We start from the raw sequence: 24,404 nt of genomic DNA, 5'->3' as shown, positions 1-24,404 counted from the left end.
CCCCCCCAGAGTAAACGCCTGTGCTAGCCACCCACTTTATCAATTGCCTTCATAATTTTAAAAGCCTTTTTTATGTTGTTGTTTTTCTCTCATATAGTAAATGGAGCCATAATTTAATATTTTAATGCATGTTAATGTGTTGTTTAACCTTCTAGCAACAATCAGGCGTCTCTAAAAGGTTAACCTTGAACGTGAGCCAGTGCAGACAGCAGCACAATAACGCGTCAATCTTTGAAAAACATCTCTGTCTAATGGATTAGTGGTTGATTGCACAGCCCCATCTCGAGGTAGATGCCGTATATATTGGATAGGCATTAAAACAAGCATTTCTCAATTTTCTCGCTGCCGGCCCTCAGGGTCAATGGATCGCTGGGGCAACAAAATGCTGAGTCAACGCTTGCCTCTTAATTTATCTTGGGGTTTGATTATAGCTTCATTTAAGTCTCCAGCAGCTCACCAACACAAACATAACACAGGTTGGCTTTAAAAGAAAGGAAGGGTCTCTTGGAAGTTCAGTTAAGAGATCCTTTTCCCTTTTATGATACCTCACTGGTTAGAGGATAAGGTATTGTGAAAACACGCCAGCCGTGCGCTGACATGAGAGGTAAACAATATTGTAAGAAATATGACAGGTGGCTAAAAAAAAAAGTGAATGAGAGAAAGGGCATGCAGCTACTGGTGTGTGAAGGGTAACGAGGCTGTCAGTAACCTTTATGTGACGGGTTGACATTGTATCTATCGCATTAAGGATTGGTCAGGTGGAAAAGCACTGATCAGGCAAATGTGAGTCATTGCACTGTATTTCTAATTACAGCATTTGGGGCAGTTTAAGGCTTCAAAGGAAGTGCTTGTCAGATCATCTATCACAGCGTAAAAGCCGATTTGCTTAACTTCCGTAACTTTCTGCGACGGACAATCCAACAATCACCTCACTAATTGCCAGGTCTGTGCAGGGAGGGCTTTCTCTAAAGCTTTTTAAAAGTCAAAATATTCTCAAACTCTTAAATGCGCCGTTACGCGGCGGGCTATTTCTCCGCGTCTCCACTGATTGCCTGGCAGGCGTCGCAGGTATATTTCACCCGAGTACTTTATCTGTCTATCTGCTTGTTGTCCCAAGTTTCCTCAGTTTATCCAGCCTTCCTCGCATCCGTCTTTCCCCTCGTTCTGTGGGACGCATGTGAGATGCCTGGGATACACCGCTGTGACAGTGGTTGAGCAATGGGCCTGTCTTGTTCTGGGGCCCCTGCTGAAGCACAGTTCCTCTTTGTTCTGTGATGTATTGATCCATTCAGACCTCCTCCCAAATGTACTCCACCGGCGCTCGCTCTGCTCTAACCAGCTTGTGCCGTGGATCTCCGTGTAGTGCTCGCTCTCACGCACAGCAGCAGCAAACAAGGACGCTACAAGACCTCTCTCATTCTCCTCCTCTGTAATGACTTAGTGAGCAATTAAAAATCCTGTACATTTGAAGCCGTCCAAACTTTCTGCTGCACGCTGCAGCAACCGGCATCCTTAATGACTTAATGGTTTGATGGAAGAATAAATGAAAGTACGGGCAGATCAATTGATTGTCTCTTCTGTCTCCGTAGGAATGTATCATATTAAAGCTTAAGTGATTATTAGGTGAGGTCAAAGTCTTCATGTCATATATTCCAACATAAAAAATAAGTATCTAGTCTATTGCCAAGGCACCCACAGTGCAATCTCACTTGCACAGAAGCACATTATTTTGTGAATTTATCTAAAATATACAGGTTGTATTGCATCTGAAGAGTCATCTCCTGCTTTTTCACGACAAGGCGTCTGCTGTCACTGCTGTACATAAACCCTGTGTTGTATGTTTGAAAACAGAGTGGACATGGAGCTCCCATTCCTTTGTTTCTATGTCAAAATGTATTGGAATCAAAGAGGCGCTTATGTGTATGAATCCCTTCTATTAGCGCTGCCTCCACACAGGGCAGGATGAAAGAGAGGATTTATCTGCACAACCTCATCACATGGTGTGACCCGGGGCCTGGAGTAGAAAGGTCTTTCTTTCAGGTGCCATGGAAACCAGCCCACCAGTGGCTGCTTATCCCGCCGTCCTCCAGTCGCCCTCTGTGCTTTCCCTGTGTAGATATCTGTCCAACACTCTGCCGATGATTCTCAGGGCTGCTCAATGTCTGACTTTTCAAAGAGATTATTCCAAAACTGTGGGAACTTGTGCTTCTATTAATGTACCTTAAGAAACTACTGGTGCTACTGTTACATGGCCGACACTTTCCTTGCCATGCCTCACTTAGTCTCCTCTCTCAAACAAGCGAAACCACAGAATGTTTGCTTCCTCCGTTTGTCTGTAAAACCACAATCCGTTTATAGAGGGCTGAACATAAAATTGATTTAATAAAAAAGTTCAAATAAATTTAGCAGCAACCTTGGATCCGGATCCACCTGGCTTCTGGCGTGAAGCTATGAAGAAAGTAGCTCCAAAATTCAAGGTCAACTTTACAGCTAAGTGTTGAACTCAGTAAGTGTTCGTAGCTAACTGTGTTTGTAGCGACGCTTTCAATCACAAGGTAGCCACGCCCCTAAAGCATACCCTGATTTATGGTCTATTTGACTCTAAATTAATCATAAGTTACTAAATGAACATCATGCTGCATAGAAACTAGAGAGTAACAGCAGTGGAGTCGCCCCCTGATGGCCAGCAGAGAGAATGCATATTTAAGGAATTTCAGCTTTGACTTCACTTGTCAGAACCGGAGGTTCTGCCTGCTAACTACACTGCAAAAGTAATTCTTCTCCTGGCATTTGTTTTTACTGTTAGCAGAAAGCTTCAGGTGAGTTAGCACCCCTCTCTGGACTAGAGTGGGGCCGAACCTGATTTGCATGCAGTCCAGGAAAACCAAGACAGTTGCAATCCGATTTATGATGTGCTAACGGAGAAGCATTTATGTGGCTAAGTGTAAACAAAAGTTTATTAAATCGTATCTGGATTTCAGCCAGATATAAAACACTTAAAATGACAAGTGTAAATGGGGCCTAAGTGTCCTGTGATAGACTGGCAACAAGTCTGTGGTGTACCTGATCACTTGCCCAGTGCATGCTGGGATAAGCTCCTCACCCCTGACAAAGGATAGGTTGTCCAAAAATAAAATAGACTTGTATAAAGACATTAATGTATTAAAAAAATATAAAAATATATAGGCCCTATAAATATACTTTATATACAAAACCTGACTGGAGACTAATGGACTACAGAAAGTGTATTTATATTAGGTTAGTCTCCAGTCAGGTTTTGTCCGCCTCACAGTGTCCTGGAGGATCTCCAGCAGAGGTGTGAAGGCCAAAGCTGCTGTTCTGTCCTACACCTGGACGTTATATTTGCCACTGCTGTTCGACTCTGTCTTTGTTACTTTTAATAACTGTGACTGTATCACAGAATCCCACTAGTGTGGAAGGTTCTCTGCCATGGGATATTTGTGCATGCAGCACTGCGCTCCATAATATACATCGTTTAGGTCTCCACTGCAAATTAAGCATCTTACAGGACGTCGATGCATTTCCTGCTTCATCTTTAGTGAGTGACTGATCATACATCAGCCGGGCGATGAATGGATGAAGACCACTGCCAGCTCTGTGATAGGTTTGCTCTGCCATGTAGCCTGAGAGTATCAGCATATATTTAGATTTCTAAATGCCCTGCTAACGTAGCTTAGCAGATGTTGGGGAGTCATATGGATGTTGGTGTAACAGAGACCCCCTCAGGTATTCTCATTATTCTACTACTGAGCAGATGGCAAGGAAACTTACCACACTTACTATTATCCATCATACATATTCTGCTCCAAATTTACATAGCTGGTGTTTCGCGGGAGCTCCTACGGGGAGTGTACCTAGCTCCAGGATTGTACCGCAGCTCCACCTGAGGCTCAGGAAGACAGTCTGAGATGTCACTGCCACGACACCTCAAACACAAATATGCTAATAGTTGTACAGAGGAATTCCAACGGGTGAATCCCAGTTGGATATTTTGGATTGCGAGGGAAGAAAATTCTGCAGCTTGATGTTTTTTAAATAGATTAATACCCACCAGGATGTGTTTTGCTCTGAACCAGCCTTAATAAGATGGTAAACCAGTGGCTTTTATTATATTATGCAGTAGTTGCATATGCTGCTGGTCACATGATCCTTTCAAACTCAAAGTAGGAAGAAACAACCTGAAAACATGGGTGGTGTCCCTAATATCCAAGGAGTTCTATATAGACGATTATATAGTGAGCTCATCGGCAAAATAAAAAACTGCTCATTTTCTCTGCGTCGTTAATTGCGACACTGCTGTCGCACAATTAAAACTTGTCAGCTCAACAGCGGCTGGTGGACCATCCATAATAAATACAGACATATCTTTTCGTAATAAATACATATTTGTTGAGGTTTTTAGTTCCCCTCGTTTCGTGTCGGGCTGCTCTCTTCTCTCGTCCGTCGTCATTTTAATGCTGCAAAGTCCTGAACGCTAACAAAATGTTTGACGTTAGCTGTAAATGGTGGATTTCAGCATGTCAGATTATTATTTTAGCACCCAATGTCTCCTGGGGAGCAATTAATAACTAAAATTATGATGGGATGGGACAAGTTAGCAAGCTAATGTTAGCTATGTGTTAGCAAGCTAGCTTGCAAACAGATGTATCAATATTCCAGCAACACAAGTATCACATGGTCGACCTACAGTCATAACGCTAGCATAAAACTGATTTTCAGTCAAAACGCTCGCTGCATACGTAACGTTAAACATGCTGAGTTTTTGGATGAGATAGAGCTGTCAATGTTCCTCTATAATACAATTCAAATTTCACTCCATATTTTTTTCAATATTCAAATTATATTCAAATATTGAATGCTCAAATTCAGCTTATTATTAATATTAACTACACTACACAGGCTTATAAGTTGAAAATGCCATTATCTGCAATGTGGTTGTTTTACTTCCTGTCCACGAGAGATAAATATGTTGAATTACCAACAGCTGACAGCTTTCTAAGTAATAACTAAGAAAGTAAAACAACCACATTGCCGTTCTCCTGGGGACGATGTGTCCCCGTTGCCATGGCTACACCTTCCTCGTCAGCTCTACTTTCACGTACATCCTGCTGCTGGTCTCGTTCCAGATGAATCAGCTGATGGAGACACGGGTCGATCTAGCTAGCAGTAAGCAGCATGAATGCATCTTTGCATCGCTTCTAGAGCTCCGCCCATATCTTTGTTTTCATTTCACCGAGTGCTGCCGGCGGTTATCTCTGCATGTTATCTCTGCGTGTTATCTTCGTCATGTGCTGCTGTCGGCTATTTCTGTTAGTGAGATTGTGATTCAGAAAAAGTTATTGTTCATCAGACTTCATGTGTCAAAAGCATTCATTTATGCTGTAGGCCAGGGCGAGGAGGGTGAAAAAAATAAAAATTAATACGAATACTAATTTCAGCATTCGAATTGTACTGATTTTTTTAATATTCGATTATATTATTATATAACAGCCCTAGTTTTTGCATCCCTCCTGCTGATACCTCATATCTAATGATCTGTATCCTCAGTTTTTGGCTCTTTCTCAGACTTCCATACAATCGGACTTCTCAGAGGAGTCGCCCCCTGATGGCCATGAGAAAGGCACTTAAGCTTTGGCTTCACTTCACCCAGAGGTTACTGCCTGATCCCTGCCGTGCTTTCACGTTCTGTTGCTGAGCTACAGGTTGCAGTATGTTGCCAAAAACTGCAGCACAACAACAAATGCAGGAAAGAAGAAAACTATGGAGCTAAAATGGTTATAAACAATGCAGCTTTAAAAATAAAGCTTTACGATGGGGCACCTTCAATGCTTACAAGGAACGCACGAAATGGGAAACCGGATTTCCAAATCTTTAAATCTTTTCAGCATGAAGTTTGTCATTTTGCTGCATGTCTGACCGATGCATTGGCTCTTTAACATCAAAATGAATTCCCAGCAGGGTCAGCGTGGTCGCAGGTTGGGCCGTCAACACATTTAACTCCGGTTTGATTTTAAGCCACTCACAATCAAAACACTGTGCCACTCTTAAGCATTTCCACGGGTTCCTTATTATGTGTGTCACACATGTATGCACACAGGCTGATGATTTGCACAGCACTGTTCATACTTTAGTTCCACACTGGAGCCTCTTTTTTTCCTCCTTCCTCGCCCCTCCTCCTCTCTTCCCTCTGAATGGCTCTCAGTGGCGGAGGGGAAGCAGCGGCAGTGAGGCAGCGCTGGGCCTGAAGGGCACTTTTCAGCCTGGCCAGACACACTCGGGCCTTGCTGCTTGGCTGCCCAACATGGTCCACCGCCTTACATTAGGAGGACCCTGCCAAAGTCAGCCAAGCGGAGCCCTGCAACATACCTGAAAATGAATGAACAAAGTCGATGTTCCCGCTGCCCACTACAACCGAACAAGCATGTTGGGACTGGGAGAAAGAATAATCCAAATGAAATCCTGACATCACAAATATAAGGCGTCTCATCAGCAGATGGATTTTTTTTTTCCAGCCGTAAATCTTCAATCACATTATCTCTCTAATAATTACTACAAATGAAAGGGGTTGGCCCATCGTTTTGATGGGTGTACCTTAGATCTTGGCACCAGCTGGGAATGAGATGGTGCTCTCGCTGAGGTCAGAAGGGGGGACTAAAGCAGACCTTATGTGTCAGCCGCTGTTATTTATTTGGAGTTCGGGCTCTATTCATCACCCTGTTGCCACTCTCCACGCTGTCTCCCCGCTCGGGAGGCAGCAGCCCCATCTCCCAGCTTCTCCTCTGCATCCCACCTTTACAGTCCAATGATCGACGTTTCACGAGAGGCACCTCAAGGTGGGGCTAAATGGTCTTATATTCCCAATCATGTCGCGTGGGCGGAGTCTGGCTCTCGTGCTCTCTGCTACGCCGCTGCCTGCCCAGCCTGTACTGTATATGACAAAAGCGAGGGGATGTGAGTGAGTGAAAGAAGTCCACACTTCTTATTTCTCACAGCCACTTTTTTTTTTAGGTGAGGGGGAGTGATTTGACAGGAAGAGGGAGGGGTGGTTTGGATCATTGCGCCAAATTACAAGAAAAACGTGCCCTAGTTCATGTTGGTCTCTCTCTTCTTTACGCACGCCGCTCTCCAGTGAAGGCAGCAGCAGTTCAGATCAGATTTCACATTCAGCTCCGACCAGCTGAGAGAGAGACAGCCAGAGAGGCAGCAGAGGAGGGCTCCGTCTCCGCTTTTCCTCTCCGATATCCCCGCCAGAAAAAAAACTACAAAAAACAACAACAACAAAAAAACAACCGGGTTTGCGCGGCCGCTCAAATTATTAAAAACAACACCGGGATTTTTTTCCCTCTTCCTTTTTTTTTCTTTTATGTATTTTTGCAGGATTTCAGCAGCGAGAGCGCCACAGAGAATTAGATAAGAGGGAAGAAGCGATGGACGAGCAGACGAGGTTGATGCACTCTCACACCGGGGTAGGCATGGCAGGGCACCCCGGCCTGCAGCAGCACATGCAGGAAGCCACCGGAGGCTCGGACGGCGACGGGAGGAAACAGGACATTGGAGACATTTTACAGCAAATCATGACCATCACGGATCAGAGTCTGGACGAAGCCCAAGCCAGGTAAACATCCAGCCGCGTCTCCCGCGGCGGGAGGCGGCGGCGTCAAACTACACACACATGTAAAAAAAAAATATATATATATTACAAATGTCTATTTACAACACAGTGTCGTGTAGATGTGAATATAAATGTTCAGCCGTGCGCAAAAGCCGATAAAAGCCAGGATGGCATGTGTGCAGATACTAGTTTGATGTGAACAAGAATGTGAAAGTGTGTGAATGTGCTGTTATTACTGTGACATGCCAACGTGTCGCCCACGGGGAAAAAAACACTTTACACAGGCAAGGTGCGTTCACGAGACAAAATATATAAATACATATAAATATAATTTCTAAATGTGAAATGTACAGTTGAAAGTGTCTCACAGCTAATTTACAGCGCGGTGAACAAACGTAATGCAACTTTCCTTCTCGTGTAATCCACTTTAAATGAAGGGAAGGAAAAAGTTATGTTATGTTTATTGATAAAATTGTCCAGGGGGGAAAAAAAGAAAAAAATAATATATATATGAATAATTTTGAATACAAAAAATGTTATATTACTTTGTATATATATTGATACAGCTTAATCTATTACAACATAGTAATAGTAAATATATAATAGCTGTAATTGTATTTATCTAAAAGATTAATATATATATATATATATATATATATATATATATATATATATATATATATATATATATATATATATATATATAGTGATGATAGTTAGTACAGCCTTGTTCAATAATTTAGAGGTTGAATATGTTTTAGATATAATATATGTTTCTGTGATTTGATTACGAAGCCACTTTTCTGTTTCAGGAAACACGCTCTCAACTGTCACAGAATGAAGCCAGCGCTTTTCAATGTCTTGTGTGAAATCAAAGAAAAAACAGGTACGTTCCTATTTCTTCTATAACAAGAGAAGCTCACCACTGCACTGTTGTCATCTTACACCCTGCCTCCAAGAAATAGTCCTCACCCAGGCTAAACGAATGCATTACTGCACACACTATTTTCCACTAATAGAGTATGTAGCTAGGGGGTGAAAAAAAAAAAGAAAAACCCAAAGAGGCTCCATCTCTGTGTGGGCTATTTTATCATCAAAGGGTAATTTGCTATTCAGTCTCAAATTCACAAAGGAGAACCTGATGTCGGATATTCAGTCACAACACAATTCACCATATAAATTTCACTGACATGCAAGACATGTGTTTCCTCCTGTAGCTATAAAGTCTGTGCGTCTAAAAAAAACAAAAAACTATTTCACAATAGGAACTGTGGACAATTACCTCGAGCGGTCCTTATCAATTATGGTGTCAAAATATGAACGAGTGTTTTTTTTATGCTATTGTGGAATGATAGAGACTATTGAGCAAAATTGTCACAAGCACGTTGATGTCTCCCCTCGTGAGTTAACTGTCAGGCCTGGTGAATACGTCTCTTTCTATTCTGTATTGTGTCTCTCTATTAAGGCACTTGTGAGGGAGCATGTCAGCAGAATAATTGCTAGGAGAGAAAATTACGCGACATAGGAGGCGTAAGTCATGTTTCCAAATCCCCCCCATGACATTGTTTGAAATAGGCACAGATAGAATTCAGTGCACTTCAGACCGATAGCGTGCATTTCATCTTTTATTTCCTGTCTTTAGACTCATGTGCCGTTAGGACTCCTACAAAACTTGCACCGCTGCGATATTGAGTTGCCACAGCATGCCGGTTCACTACGAGAGAGGCGGCACGCTCTGTGCGTTTCACACTCATTAGTGCACGAAATCAAGTGGAATGGATGGAGGGATGAGGAAGATATTCTTTTCACCTCGTCTCCAAAGTTGCACTTGCTCACACTTGACCTTTGTGGCGGCGATAACGGGCCGCTGTTTAGAATGTTTTTTTTCCCTTTTCCTCACCTGGTGCTTTCATGGATGTTTTCATTGAGGTTTCCATTGAAGTTCACCTACCCCCCCCCCAAGCCCCGGCAGTTTATCTTGAGTCGGCCATTGCCTCAGGAGAGAGCAGGGGGCCTTTTGAAGCCTGCTGGCTCGCTCCTTTTTTTTGTTGTCTTGGTAGAGGGGGTTTTTTTTGGAGGGGGGAGTGACACAGTTATGCATAGTGTTTTACTCCCTGGCGCTTCTCGGAGTTCATCCAAAGTTCGGCTCTGTTGAGAGTACAAAGTAACTTGGACCTCTTCCTGCCTGCACATCCATTCTTTTCTCTTTCAGCTGGCAACCTATAAACACAAGGTGCAGCTTACGGAGCTCCACACAGGAGATCTGCTGCTCGTCTCGTTTGTGTAGTCTCCCATTTTATCCAGTTAGCTTTGTTCTAAGCGAGAAACATTTCACGGTTACAGATAAGACGAGTTTGTTGCAGACGAGTTTAAAATGAAAACGACACAAAACCTCCATTCAGAAGGAGCCTTCTGTTAATTCTGCTGGAGCTTTATTTGCCTTTTTGGCGTCACAATATAAAAATCATCACAAGTTCAGTATCCTTGTGGTTCAAACATCGTTTAACCTTCGTCTCGGCGCTCTCAGTTTGAGTGTAAATAAAACAAAGGCGTATATTCAAGTCTGTCAAAAATACGATTTTACACAAACACCGGGGGACAAAAAGTCATAAATGTTCCGTTTTACTCTGCTCATCAAATATACAACGTGGACGTGGGCTTGATGATTAATTCAATTCAAATGTTCAATTTGTTTATACAGCACCAAATCATCACCTTTCAGTGAATAATTAATAATACGGTGAATCATATTTTACTCTCCTGTGTTGTGAAGTCTTCACTGGAGAAATGACTGTTATAAAGTATGATTGTGCTCATGCTTTTGTAAAAGCTGCCAGTTTAATATGAATTGACTTATCTAAAAGTTGCTTTACGTTTTGTGAATTTTAAGGAGCTATTTTGCTTTTCCAATGCTGGGAAGTTGGCGGCACCGTGGTATTTGTAGTTTTGAAGTTGGCGCCTTGTTAGTGAAAGCAGCCATTAGGCTTTCAGGTTTTCTTCCTCTGTGCTCACATTACATTTGACAGAAGGCTGAAAATGAAAAAAAAATAAATGATGCAAGTTTCTTTATTTTCTTGTTATTGCCATCATTTCGCTATTTTAGTGATGAAACTTGCGAGAAACAAACCTTTGTCTCCTCCTTTCCGTGCGTGCAGCCGAACTTTCCCCGTTTCCACCTTCACATATTTCCGGGCGTAGACGCGGCCCGAACGAGTCCGACAGCCTCAGCTTCTCCTCCGAGCTGCAGCTGAGCCGCTCCAACTTCTTCATCCCACAGAGCTGCTGTGTGCTTGTGTGTATATTTTCCATCGCTGGCTGTCCCCAGAGCAGCTGACAGCACCTGCAGGACACAATGCCAGTGTTGATCTAGGGCCTGAACTTCTGACCTAGTCTGTGTATTTTTACTGGGCCGAAGTGAGGGATGGCCAACAGAAAAATAGTGCAGTATAAACAAGCACAATGGTGCCACAACAGCGAAAGGAAGGAACACTTTATTCAAACCAGTGACTCTTTTTGTAATTTTTTTTTAATAGACATCAGCTTCGTTTTTCACCAGATTCATTCCAGGAATATTTGGGTTGTCTTTTTGACTTCAAAGGGAGACTGTTTTCCAGACACCGTGCATGATTGTATGTGTGTGTGTCACAGTACATTCCTAAGAAGAGACGAAGCATAAATTATAAAAAGTATATTAAGCATCGTGCTGGATGTGACTGTGGAGCAGAGGTGAAGAACTCGTCTGATGTTGAGTCGTTCCCAGCGACGCCGGTGAGCTCTGAGAGGAGAAGTTCTCACAGAGACTTTCCAAAAATATCCAAACAATTTGACTGCGCCGCCATTGGCCCGTGAAACCTTATCCTCCTCAGTGAAGTAAAGAGAGGGAATTCAAATGTGACACGACTTAATCCAAGTTTTCACTTTCCACATATCTGCCCGTGTCGATGCACAGATATCTTTAAGGTAGACCGCTCTTTCTTCGTCTTCGCCATCACCTTTTATGATTGATGAAAAGGCCTCTTTAGATAAGCAAATGCTTGACAAACTGATTTGGAAAATGAGCCGCCTTGACCTCTGTAAACACTTCACCAACATCATAAATCTCCGGCCGTGTCAAACAAAACCACTCCTTGACTGAGCCGCTCGGTAAATGTGCTGCTCTGACTCGCTGTTTAATTTTTTTCCCTCTCAACCTCAACAAAAGGCCAGCTTTCTTGTGGCCCGTGTTTGTGTAGTGTAAGGTTTCAAGCCTAGGGGATCCTCCATTTATAAAAAATGACTAGCCGAGTGATGTAATGTTATTTCTTGAAGGGTGAAAATAGGGTGTTTTACGGAGGGCAGCCGAGTCGAGTTTGACAGGATGAAACGAGCCAGAGGTCTGATTATGGAAGGTGCATGGAAGCCTACACTGCATTGACTTGTCAGTCCATTCAGATGCTTGGCATCTGCCTATTTGTATTACAGCGGCTGAACGCAGCTCGGCGCTGAACGTCACTGTGTAAACACTTCCAGACCGCCTTCATGGTGATCAGGTACCATTTCAACAGCAGCACAATCTGGTGTCCTGCTGAAACAATTAGTCCATTACTTGATTAGTCTGTTGGTGGAAAATGCACCGGCAACAGTTCTGATAAGTCATTAATCAGTAAAGTCGTGATTAAACGAGTGTACAAACATCCTCTGGTTCTCTTTCGCTGCTTTGTTTTGCTTTGTATCCAGTTAGTCGGACCAAACCGGGGCTGCAGCTAAAAAGAGTTTCCGCTATTAATTAATCTGCCAATGAATTAATCTGCCAATTAATTATCAATTCATCACTTTGGTCTTTAAAACAGCAACAAAAGCCCAGCACATTATCCTCGATCCCAAGGTTACTCTGTCTTGTTTGTCTGACCCACAGTCCAAAAAACAATAATATGCAATGTGTGACGAAAATCAACAAAACCTTGAACCATCACAACACATGGGATCGGTTCATTTTCAAAATAGTTGCAGATGAATTTTCTGCCTATCGACTAATCAATGACTGGACTGATCGTTGCAGCTCGAGTCAAGGCAAGACGTTTGACGTTCACATTTTATCGAAAAAATGAAAATGTTTGATGATTTTCCATAAATTATTGAGCAATGTGATGAAAGGGAATTTATTTCAAATTTATTTCATCGTAAAAATCCTAAATTCGTCTTGAGGAGCGTCTGTGTGTCCTGGTCCGGCTGCGAGGAGCCGACAGAAGTGCAGGTTAGCATGTGGACGTCGCATGTGGACGTCTGCTCGCATACGTGCAGCTTTTGTCTCCCTCTTCTCCTTCCTCCTCCATGCTGATACAGCAGCATTCAGGGGGAGATGCCAAAGCTCGCCGCCACAGCTGTTTCCTCAATCTCTCTGCTTAATCATCCACTGAGAGAGAGAGAGAAAGAGAGAGAGAGAGAGAGAGAGAGAGAGAGGGTCTAATTCGGCTCCCAGGATGTAGACAACTGGGGCAGAAATGTGTTTTGATTGAGGCGTTTATGGACTTTCTTTACCGTATTTGATGCAGAATCCTAATCGCAGACTCATCAGTGAGTGACAGCATTGTAAATGGCGCGTTAATACCATTACAGTATAGAACAATGTGCTTACATTATACATTATGCAAATTGTCAGTCACCTAATTGATACATGTTAATCATATTAAGGAGCTTAATTATAGGAATCTTACTGTGCTGCCATTTGTTAATTAACACTGACATCACATGTAGAAGGAAAGTGATCTATTTCTTCTCCAGGAGAAGTTTCTCCACAGCGACAGCCTCCTCTCTCTCTCTCTCTTCCCCCAGCACTGTATTGTTTTTACACTTTTAACTGATATATTTCCTGAACTGATGAATGCTTTTTTCCCTCTTGGCTGAAGGCCACTGGAATGCAGTTTGTAGAAAAATTACATTTAGCTGCGAGCAGCTCTGCCAGCGCGGAGATTACAGAACGAAGGCGAGATCCAAGTAGACTCGTAAATGAGCGCCGGGCCTCAATCTTTTACCTGAACGTCGACTCCTGTGCCTGACGCGCTGCTTAAATATCACCGTCCTGCCATTTACCCCGTTCAAGGCTCTCGTTGCAATCTCACTCCCTTGCAGGTTCCGTCTGCCTCTTTCTTTTCTTTTTTTTTCTTACACAGCCCTTCTTAATATGTTACGAATTTAATCAAGTCTGCAAATTTGTTATGCACGTTAAATTGAACATGCAATGGCACATTTGGATGTGGTTGCCATACCAACCCCCCCAGGAGTTCATTTTCCATAATGTAGTGTTCGGAATCTCATTTCCTCCACTTTCCCCCGCTGCTACTTGCAGACGCCACCTCCAGGCCTCCAGCGTACGTTCGCCGGGAGGGCGGCTCGGCTGCCACGGCGTTCCAACACTGGAGGGAGGGAGAGAAAGAAAAGAGAGGCCTCTCTCCACGTAGTGGAAATGACACAAATTAATATACACTACTTAAACCAGACCAAGATTAATGGTTCCCTTTCGCTGCAGCTTAGTCCCACTGTCAGTTGCCGGGTGCTCGTTGGACAAAATCAACACTAATCAACATTTATTCCACTTTTGCCCTGGGCTCTCAGGAGTCTGGCAGGACTGCGTGCCCCCCCCTCCTCTCCCCTCCCAGCAATCCACCCCTCCCTTCGTCCGTCTCGCTACGCTTTTCACCTCTCATCCAGCTCCTCCATACATCACCCTCCTCACACCGCTCGGCTCCTCAGAGGAGAGTGCACCCCCTCCTATCAGGCCACATTAGAGTCATGATAGATTTTCTCTTTTCATTTGCATCTGATATTTAACACAGCAAAGCAGTTGCTCTGTCACTTTACAGTAAGTGTGTGTGTGTGTGTGTGTGTGTGTGTGTGTGTGTGTGTGTGTGTGTGTGTGTGTGTGCACGCTGGCTTGTCTTTTCTTTTTTCTTCTTTTTTTGGCCGTGTGTGTTTTTCAAACAGTCATTTCAACCAGTAATCTTATCTGCACTCAGTCGCCACTGCATTATGGGAAACAGGATATGCATTCACTCTTCACTTCTGAGTGTGTGTGTGTGTGTGTGTGTGTGTCAGGTAGTGTATTTATACGACACTTCATTTTCTGGAAAGTAGCGTTTTAAAATACACACGACTGGGAAAGTGAACTCCAAGGTCATGCTTTGAGACGAGTGTTTTTTGATACGTTTAATCCTAAAAGTATACACCGTTCAATCCCCGGCCAAATCAGTGTATCATAAATATTCTTTTAACTTGTGGGACTGGCAGCGGGGGCTTCTGCAGATCTGCTGACTCGTCACTCACCAGCTCCTCACATGGCAACATTAAGCGTCCCACGAAGCCCCGTAATTGGTCGAGCTAATGTCGGCCGCAATTCAACTGCTGCTACTCATCTCTTAGTCATTACGCCGGCTGCCATTAAAACACACTGAGGGACGATTATTCAGAAACATGCCTTAAATGCAAATGTTCCTTTATGATAAGTGTAAATATACATGTTGCACTATTCTTATTGAAAAGAATGAATATCAGCGTTTTCATTCTTCTTATTATCACAACTTTGATAGCTCAAGTTGGTCTTAATTTACAAATTTGTGCAAACGTGCAAATAATTAATTATATGGAGAAATAAAAATGCACATTTTCTAATGTTTCATAACATAAAGCGTGGAGTTTCTGGATAAATAACACAGTATTATCTCATCTGATATGAACCGATTCTGTCACTTTTATTTGAAATTTGAGGTATTGTCCTAATGTGGGGGAAATGATGTCCAATCTTTATTAATTTACAGCAAGCAACAGGTAGAGCCTTGTACTCCAGCATGGGGGTGTTTCATCAAATGCTGATGCAAAAAGGGAGGAACTTAGCGAACCGTGCTGAACACTTAATGTTCATCCCTTATTTTCTGACAGTAAGAAAAAGGAATTCGTCTTTCTGATTTCCATCCATCCAGCTATTTGTCTTGCCCACTTGTTGTTACAACAGGAGCTTGATGTGTTGGATCTATTCCCAGCATGCACTGGGCTGAAGCCAGGGAAATACCCTGAACTGGTGCATAGTCCATCACAGCAGTTCAGATTTTATTAAGGTCCAGTAATCCGAGGCGGATCCTCTCAGATTTACAGATTGCATGTTGCTCTGTTCTCCCTCCGAAGACGGAATTCTCAAACAGCTGATCCCTCCTTTCCCACTTTGCCAAGACATTCCGGCGCCGTGTTGTCCATCTTGTAGCTCTGCATGGCCAGAGGCATTGTCACGGCACCAACTGGCCTCATTGAAGTGACACTGAGTGCTTTGTCAGCTTTGTGTCTCAGGTGCCAACCTGCGCTTCCCGAAATAAACTGTCATGCAATGTGGCAGGACAGAAAAAATGTCGGAGCGCGTCGGGGCCCTGCGCCCCCCTGAAAGGAAACAAATGTTCCATAGCAGAAATGCATTGTGGTTTTGGACGCCTTCCCGGCGCCGACACCAGCTACATGGCGGGGAACTTTAAAGCGTGGAGCGTGATCGTCTGCAGCATCGGCAGGGGTCACAGCAGGCGGGATCACAGTTCCTCCGCACTCACAAAGCCTTTTTATTTATTTTTTAAGTGAGTTTATTTCACCGTGGACCTGTTAAACTTTGACAGCTCTTTGTTATTCGCAGACATCCTCCTCCAGAAATAGCTTGTGCTTACTGTAGTTAGCTCCTCTTCCTGCTTTATAAATGGTCTGTCATTTTCTCTCTGCGCTGCAACATTACACCGGGAGAGTGAATGGTGTGCACTTGGTTGAAGTCACTTTCAGGCGGATGTCGGGGTTGGAAAGGGCGGGCATGTGGAAAGTCACATGCAGAGACGCCGCGGCGACCTCCAAACTGTAACCACTGGCCGTATCTGCCCTGTTGGATTTGGCCCTGAGCGTGTGATTCCTGTTAGATCCCAGCGTGGCCGTGTGCTCTATAGCTGCCATGACATTTTTATGACTAGTGGACTGAAGCAAAGGTGGGAGTCACAAAGGCTTGAAATGGAAGTTCAGTCCTCACCTCCATAATGAGGAACCAGCAGCTAATCATGCAGACAGGGAAGGATTCGGTAGCATGACAGCGAGAGAGATATAATGATGTTTCACTAAACATGGACTGCAGAGCAGCGGAGGCTGTGATTCGGACGGTGTGTGAGGCAGGATTGTCTGGGAGAGAGTGAGCCCGTTACTTCTTTTTTAGGGGTTACTATAAATAAATAAGCTGTTAAAAATGGGCACCCATTGTGTGTTACACAATATTGCTCAAATGATATGAGACATTATTTGTAATGTACACATAACTAGTTTTGTTTTTGATTACACTAAATAAGTGAGAAAAAAAACTCTCACAGTTTTAAACATGTTATTGATTAAATTGAAACGCGACCAAACAAAAATGCAACAAAAGTACTTGGTTAGATTAGTAAAACATCATGGTTTGGCTTAAAATAAGTACGTTTGTTACAGTATTTAACATATACATTTTACATTATACATGTACATAATTGACACGGGACCCTAACAGCTGGTTTCTGGGTGAAAGTCCTGGGTTTGCTTCGCCCATCCATCCATCCATCCCGACCTCCTTTCAACGCAGACTTCAACACACTTTGACTAGAAATGTATTTGTGACACGACCAAACATCTGGGAGGAAATACATTCAAAGATAAGTGACACTGCAGTGTTGTAGCCTGGGAATGTCATTTTTAATGATTGGTTTAATGGTAATGGTATTGAATGATGTTTCATTTCTAACACACCAATGCAACTCTAACATTTACATTTTGTAGTTTGGCTCATGCTGCATTCACTTCATATCTTAAAACAAACAAAAAAACTGGGTGTAATTACGAGTTGCAGATCGCAAATTTCTGTTTTTCTACTTGTTAATGAATCGCTATAAATACAGAACAAAAGAAGCAAATTTAGTTCCCATTCTGCCATAATTGTGTGAATGCAGCATAACTGTATATTATTAAAATGTTCAGCCTGCTCACAGCGTTGGCCCTGCCCTTGATTGTACGGGGGACATTGGGCACAAGGAGGTTAATGGGATATTTTATGTTTTAATGGGGTCATTGTCCCGATGACGTGTTCGTGATCAAACCCTTAAATACCAGTAGTGCTGGAACAATTAGGCAATTCATTGATTTATTGATGGAGAAAAATTAAATCAGGAAGAAAGAAAAAAACGATTCTCAAATGTGAGGACTCTTTTGTTTAATCGTAAGTTGAACATGTGTTTTTGGTCGGTCATGATAAGCAAATCAAAAGCATCACCATTATGGCACTTATTTTTTTACTGTTTTCTGGCATTTTAAAAGCTAAATAATTAGGAATCAATCAAAAAATAATAATTGGGATATTAATTGATAGACAGAGCAATCATTAGTTGCCGTTCTAGGAGCCAGCTGGCCGCCCTGTCATTGCTAAACCCGGCTGATAAATGCACGTTGCCACTGTCTCTGCTGTAAAGAGATCGTGTTGATAAGTTAATATTCCGACAACAGAGATGAGATAAAGAGGTTTTAGGAGTTTGGAGGATAGCGTAACCTTGATAAAACGCTCATCTCAGTGACATTGATTTTCACCATCCATCTTCGTCTGATATGAAGTATGCAAATGGTGGCATCGGCTGGGAGTGGAGTACAGTGCTGTTAAATGGGCCATTTCAAATGTTCTTTGTACTATGCTGACTTCCAAAAAAATCCACTGTCAGCCGCTCGACGGCGTGCTGAAGTCTTTTTGGAGACACTTTCCCACCTTTATCCTGCATCTTCTCCCGTTTCTTCCTCGTCTTCCTCCCGTTTTACTCCTCTCCCCCGTCATCTCCCTTCCCCCCTCCTCGCATGCTATACAAATTAGATATACTGACAGTGTCAGAATGGCTACTCATGAAATATTAACAGCTTGTGGATAATTTTACATTGCTACATTTCTCTTCATTTTTAACTATGTCAGCACAGGCTGTGTGAATATTTATCTGTGTATGTTCAAGCAGGCTATTACCCTAACAGCTTTTTTCACATGATATCCATCAACCATCTTCCCACATGCGTGTAGTCCATCTCACCTCAAATATCCTGCAAATGGCAGCGAGACAATATTCCATTGTGTTTATTGTGCCTAAAATGTCCTGGATGCATAATCTCTGGTTACAATATCCTGAATGTAACAAGGTGTTTGTTGCCTTACGAAAGTGGTAATTATCCCTTTATGAGTGAGATAATACTAAATATGTTGCATTAAGCAACATATGGATGTTGTTAAAAGGCCTGCATGGAAGGTAAAACCTGTGATAAACAATGAGTCCAATTAGAAGTTGTTTGGGAACAGTATTTCTCACTCCTCCGTGCGCCTGAAAGGCATCATTGTTTTCTCATTTGTCTTTAAGATGGTTTATTTGGCTTCTTTTTTTTTTCAAAAAAATATATTGGTCTCCAAACGCATTCAGCTGAGTGGGCGGGCATGGCCTCTCTCTTTCTGCCTTTTTTGTTGGAAGGCCCCTTTTTAAAGATGGTGCTGTCAATCATCTGCAGGCTCCCCGAGTCCTGCGAGGCGGCATCGGGGTCGCAGTGACGGACTGGAACAATGACTTTTGTTGTGACACATGTGCATTTCTGCTGAGCGTTCTGAGGACAGAGTGTTTCCATTTAATTAAAGTCATCCGGGAGGCGACCAGATGGTTGTCCAAATAACTGAAATGACTGAATGTTGTGATGCAGAGAGAGGTCATTTAGATCCTCTGATTGGGTCTGAATGCCTTTTTAAAAAGATATGTCTGTTTATGTCTGTTATTGTTGTAATGTTATACTTATTTAAGTACCTGCTGAGATCTGGGAACGCTACCACACGGTCTTATGGGCACGGACCACTGAACACATCTGATATGCATTGAAACAGACATAGTACTCCCCCCCCCCCCCCAAATTAGGTTGAGAAGCGGTGGTCAAATGCAGAGATAATAAGGTATAGAGAAGGTGAAGTGACATGGACCTTATTTCAGGAAAACATATGTTGGGTAGTAGAGCGAGAGATTCAATATTTTTTTTAGCCTTGATTGTGCCTGTGTTAGTGACATGAGTGATTTGTTTGTCAATTATGTATATATTATATATTATACAATATTATACAAAATATACACATTCATTTTCAAGTCTAGAAAGTCACTTTCTCCTCGTATCATTATATTTTGTGTGAAATCGCTCAGTGAACTACGTCTCCTGTGTCGTGCAACCTAACATGGCCGTTAGCTTGACTTACTAGCTAGCTAGTAAGAGAGAGCACACAGAGAGACCTGTTGTTATAGTAACGTTACATCCTGGTACCAACACACAGAGAGACCTGTTGTTATAGTAATGTTACATCCTGGTACCCAACACACAGAGAGACCTGTTGTTATAGTAACGTTACATCCTGGTACTGAACACACAGAGAGACCTGTTGTTATAGTAACGTTACATCCTGGTACCCAACACACAGAGAGACCTGTTGTTATAGTAACGTTACATCCTGGTACCCAACACACAGAGAGACCTGTTGTTAGTGTGAGTAACACACAGACATCGTTCAGAGAGAGATGACACAGAGATTAAACTTTTGGGTTCTAATTGCATATTTTCACAATCAAAATGTGACTCTAATGTCACAATTCATATCTGATCAAAAAGTAATGTCTGTCACCATTGACTGCCGTACAAAATAAGGTCCCATGGTCCACCGAAAGCGGAGGGGCTTAGCCTCTCGTCAAGGGTATAGCAAAGTATCTGATAAAAGGATACTATCTCCCTCCGAGCACATATAGATCACCCAACGCTATCCTGAGACTGTTCTGTAAAACAAGGTAAAGATGTTGGTGTAAAATATTTCTTCTGTGATTGTTTTGTTGCTGCAAACAAAAAAAAAGAAAAATGGAGGAAAATGAGTTGATGAGGGGTATCCTCCCCTCTTATCATATGTGGGTCTTGCTCTCCTCTTGACTAATGATGATGTGTGGCACAGGTAGCTGTCAGCGAGGCATGATTAATTAAAAGGGAAAGTAGGCCAATTAGTCATATTGTTCTTACTGTGGTCAGTGAGCAAGGCAAGTCGCACCGCTGAAGCCTTCACACTAAAGCCTCCACGTCTAAGCCTCCACGCCGAAGCCTCCACGTCTAAGCCTCCACGCCGAAGCCTCCACGTTAAAGACTCCACGCCGAAGCCTCCACACTGAAGCCTCCACACTGAAGCCTCCACGTTAAAGACTCCACGCCGAAGCCTCCACACTGAAGCCTCCACACTGAAGCCTCCACGCCGAAGCCTCCACGTTAAAGCCTCCACGCCGAAGCCTCCACACCGAAGCCTCCACGTCTAAGCCTCCGCGCCGAAGCCTCCACACTGAAGCCTCCACACTGAAGCCTCCACGCCGAAGCCTCCACGTTAAAGCCTCCACGCCGAAGCCTCCACACCGAAGCCTCCACGTCTAAGCCTCCGCGCCGAAGCCTCCACACTGAAGCCTCCACACTGAAGCCTCCACGCCGAAGCCTCCACGTTAAAGCCTCCACGCCGAAGCCTCCACACCGAAGCCTCCACGTCTAAGCCTCCACGCCGAAGCCTCCACACTGAAGCCTCCACGCCGAAGCCTCCACACTGAAGCCTCCACACTGAAGCCTCCACGTTAAAGACTCCATGCCGAAGCCTCCACGCCGAAGCCTCCACACCGAAGCCTCCACGTCTAAGCCTCCGCGCCGAAGCCTTCACACTAAAGCCTCCACGCCGAAGCCTCTCCACCTACGCCGTGACGTGTTGGTTTCTGCCGCTATTTGTGCCTCATCAGCTCCAGGAGAGTTTTATCTGCATCCCTCTTGCTCAGACCGCCTCGACATGGACCTGATAACAATTAGGCGGCATCCGCCTTTGACTGGGGCTCAGAATATGAGCGTGCCATACGGGGCTGACATAATGAACAGATCAGGCTCTCTCTGTCTTTTGAAGTTTGAAGACTCCAAGTAAGCACGGAGCCTTTCGCCACTAACATCCAGTTAAAGCTGCATTTGATTTTCAGTTTTTGGGAGTTTCAGCGGTCCGACCATGCTACAGTGATTAGCATTGTTGAGAAGCCAGTGGCTCACAGCGTTGCTTTCAGTGCTCGCTGCCTGAGGCTTCTCAGCTGCCAGCTGTGGGTCTAGCTGCCGGCCCAGTAAAGAGAGCAGGAGTCTTGTTTGTGTTGGACTGCAGTGTTGCTCCCAGCGTGCAGCCTGGCCCTTGTCAGCGGCCCTGTCATATCTGTCTCGGGCCCGTCCCGACAGCCAACCCGGACTCCCGCGTCACAAAGGAGGGCTCGTCTTAGGAGAGACAGGTGTCAGGAACCCTCCAACCCCCCCCCCCCCCCCCCCCCTCTCTTAGCACTCGTCCAGGCAGATGCCTGCTGCGACGGAGCCACATATTTGAAGCTGAGCAACTTAGAAAGAAGGGTCATCTCTGCCACCCATTCACAGTCGCCATATCACCAAGAGACCGGAGCTCCATCAGCGTGTGAGAGCGTTCATGTCAGATATGGAGCATCCACCAGAGGAGACTGTCCCAGTCCAAGAGCATTACAGGCTGGAGCTGCCTCCTGACTGACTGACACACTGACTGACAGCTTTATTGTGTCCTTTGAGGAACGGGGATGAAAGGCTCTCATGAAGAGGCCTTACAAACACAGACCATGCTCAGCAATGCTCGGGAAGAATTACTTGTTCCTTTGTACGCATTGTTGTTTCTTTGTATAGAGTCCACGTCTTTTAGCTGACAACACTCTTTTTCTAATTGTACAAAAGCAGCCATGGAGGTATCTGACACGTTACATTCTGACTACAAAGCTGAGAGGACTCTGCAACATGGAATTTCAAGAAGAATTAATATTAGTATCTTATTCAAAGCAGTATAATTATAGAACAGTTGAGTTTATTTCCATACGGAGCCAAGGTACAGTACTAGCAGCTATATGTAAAACAAAATAGTACTACATATGTCTTATCTTATTGTGTAGACCTATTTCACTGAGCGTTTGAACTGCTAACAAAGCATCGCTTATGTATACATTTCCTAAAGTGGGTTAAGCCACATTATCACGCCAACGAGTCTGCCTCCACAGCATCGTGGTATAGTCACGCTCATGACGCCTTGGTGTAGTTTCCTTTATAGCCTTGCATAAAAGTGGTGTGTATTTGGGACTACAACAGTACGTCATCCCTGCAGCACCCTGTATACAGACAGACACCTACAGGTAGGAGAACACAACTCACACAGACAGAGGTCTGGATAAAAGTTGCAAAAGTACTGAGCGGCAGATAACGAAGTTCAGAGATCCATTTAAATATGATGCATTGTCCCTTGTAGCTAACTGTGTGTAACACCATATTTATGCTGCTGTGATACAAAAAAAAAATGTCCGATTTTCAAATGTTCTTCTCTTCTTCTACAATAAATGGAAAGACACAGAGAGGGATGCAAAAGTATTCTGTCATTTTAGAATCAAATGTGTCCATATTTCACTGCTGCTCCACCTGCCAGCGCACGACATTTTCTATTCAAAGAAATAGTGAAAGCCAAATGACTACGGTTCCATTTTCTCTCTCTCTCTCTCTCTCTCTCTCTCTCTCTCTCTCTCTCTCTCTCTCTCTCTCTCTCTCTCGTCCCTGTGTCTTCGTACTCTGTGGCTAGCATCACTAATTTCCCTCTTCGTGTTATTTTGGTAGTCATCTAAATTGATCCTCGGCGAAGCCAGACAAAGATTGCTGTATATTTAATGTCTTTCAGCAGCACCATTAAGAGTGCAGTTTAAATGGGAGGGGTTACGAGGGGGGGGGGGGGGGGGGGGGGGGGGTGCCGTGACATTAATAATTTAATTGCAGTCGTGTATCTGAATGCTGCAGGAGCGCCAAGTGATGGATATTTTTTAATGATATGAAGAGTGAAGCCCAGAAAGATCAATGCCGACACACACACACACACACACACGCACACGCTTACACACACACACAGACTTACACACACACACACACACGCTTACACACACAGTGCCTGTCAATGTGAATATATGGGCCTAGTGAGGATGCTTGTGCTCACACACTAATATTGTTTTGGTCCATAAGCCGTCTGGTCTGAACTTACAGGCTGAAGGTCTGCGGCCCAAATGACTCTGTCCCCTTTGCTGGTGCTGTCAGAACTGACAGTCCTCATGTTTATTTCATTTTGCGTCTGGGCTGTCTCGTTTCCCTATCCTCCAATGTCATTAACGCTTGGAGCCAGGACCCTGCAGTGGCGCGCCTAATGAATTCCTCTGCGGCTCCTCACTCCCCACCTAGTTACCCCAGCTCAAGGTGTCAAATTAAAACAGCCTGGGAAAAGAGAGCGAGGATCCCGCTCTTGTTTGTATGTGTTTCATTGCATGTACGCGTCCCCTTCTGTTGCATTATTTAGTCGGTTCCGGGCGGCGATTCATTTCAAGTGATGAGGATTGAGAGAGTGTTGCTTTTGCCCCGGACCGTCGAGAACAAATGAGCAAAATAAAACCATTAATCTCTCAATTACAAAATGAGCCAACAACATCAACAGACCAAAGCTGCAGAAATGAGTTTGATCCAGATTCCTCTCTGATGTTAACATGCCGCTTTAACCTTCCTTTTGGTTTATGATCGCCGTGTGATTAGCACGCGCTACTTGATGAAGAACTGCCGCTTTTAACATTTCGGAAATCTCCGCCATGGTTTCGGGGAGTGGAATCCACAGAAGCCTGGGCGACTG

The 24,404-nt window shown here is 43.8% G+C and overlaps 1 protein-coding gene across 3 annotated transcripts in view; it reads left to right on the top strand.

The window, feature by feature from the left end:
- The first annotated feature begins 7,072 nt into the window (after positions 1-7,072).
- The window catches only part of pbx1b (pre-B-cell leukemia homeobox 1b), a 63,431-nt gene continuing 46,099 nt past the window's right edge, over positions 7,073-24,404 (top strand). The window contains exons 1-2 of one of the 3 annotated variants that reach the window (XM_084010922.1): positions 7,073-7,636; positions 8,446-8,519. In XM_084010922.1, the coding sequence (XP_083867048.1) occupies positions 7,449-7,636; positions 8,446-8,519 (262 nt within the window). In that variant the 5' untranslated portion in view covers positions 7,073-7,448. The remainder of the gene's footprint in view (positions 7,637-8,445; positions 8,520-24,404) is intronic. The other 2 variants (XM_084010921.1, XM_084010920.1) reach the window with 2 other exon arrangements.

This window comes from Eutrigla gurnardus (genome assembly GCF_963514095.1).
Source record: "Eutrigla gurnardus genome assembly, chromosome: 6".
NCBI classification, from domain to species: Eukaryota; Metazoa; Chordata; class Actinopteri; order Perciformes; family Triglidae; genus Eutrigla; species Eutrigla gurnardus.
The sequence above is the reverse complement of the archived record's forward strand: the minus strand, read 5'-3'. Positions and strand labels throughout refer to the sequence as shown.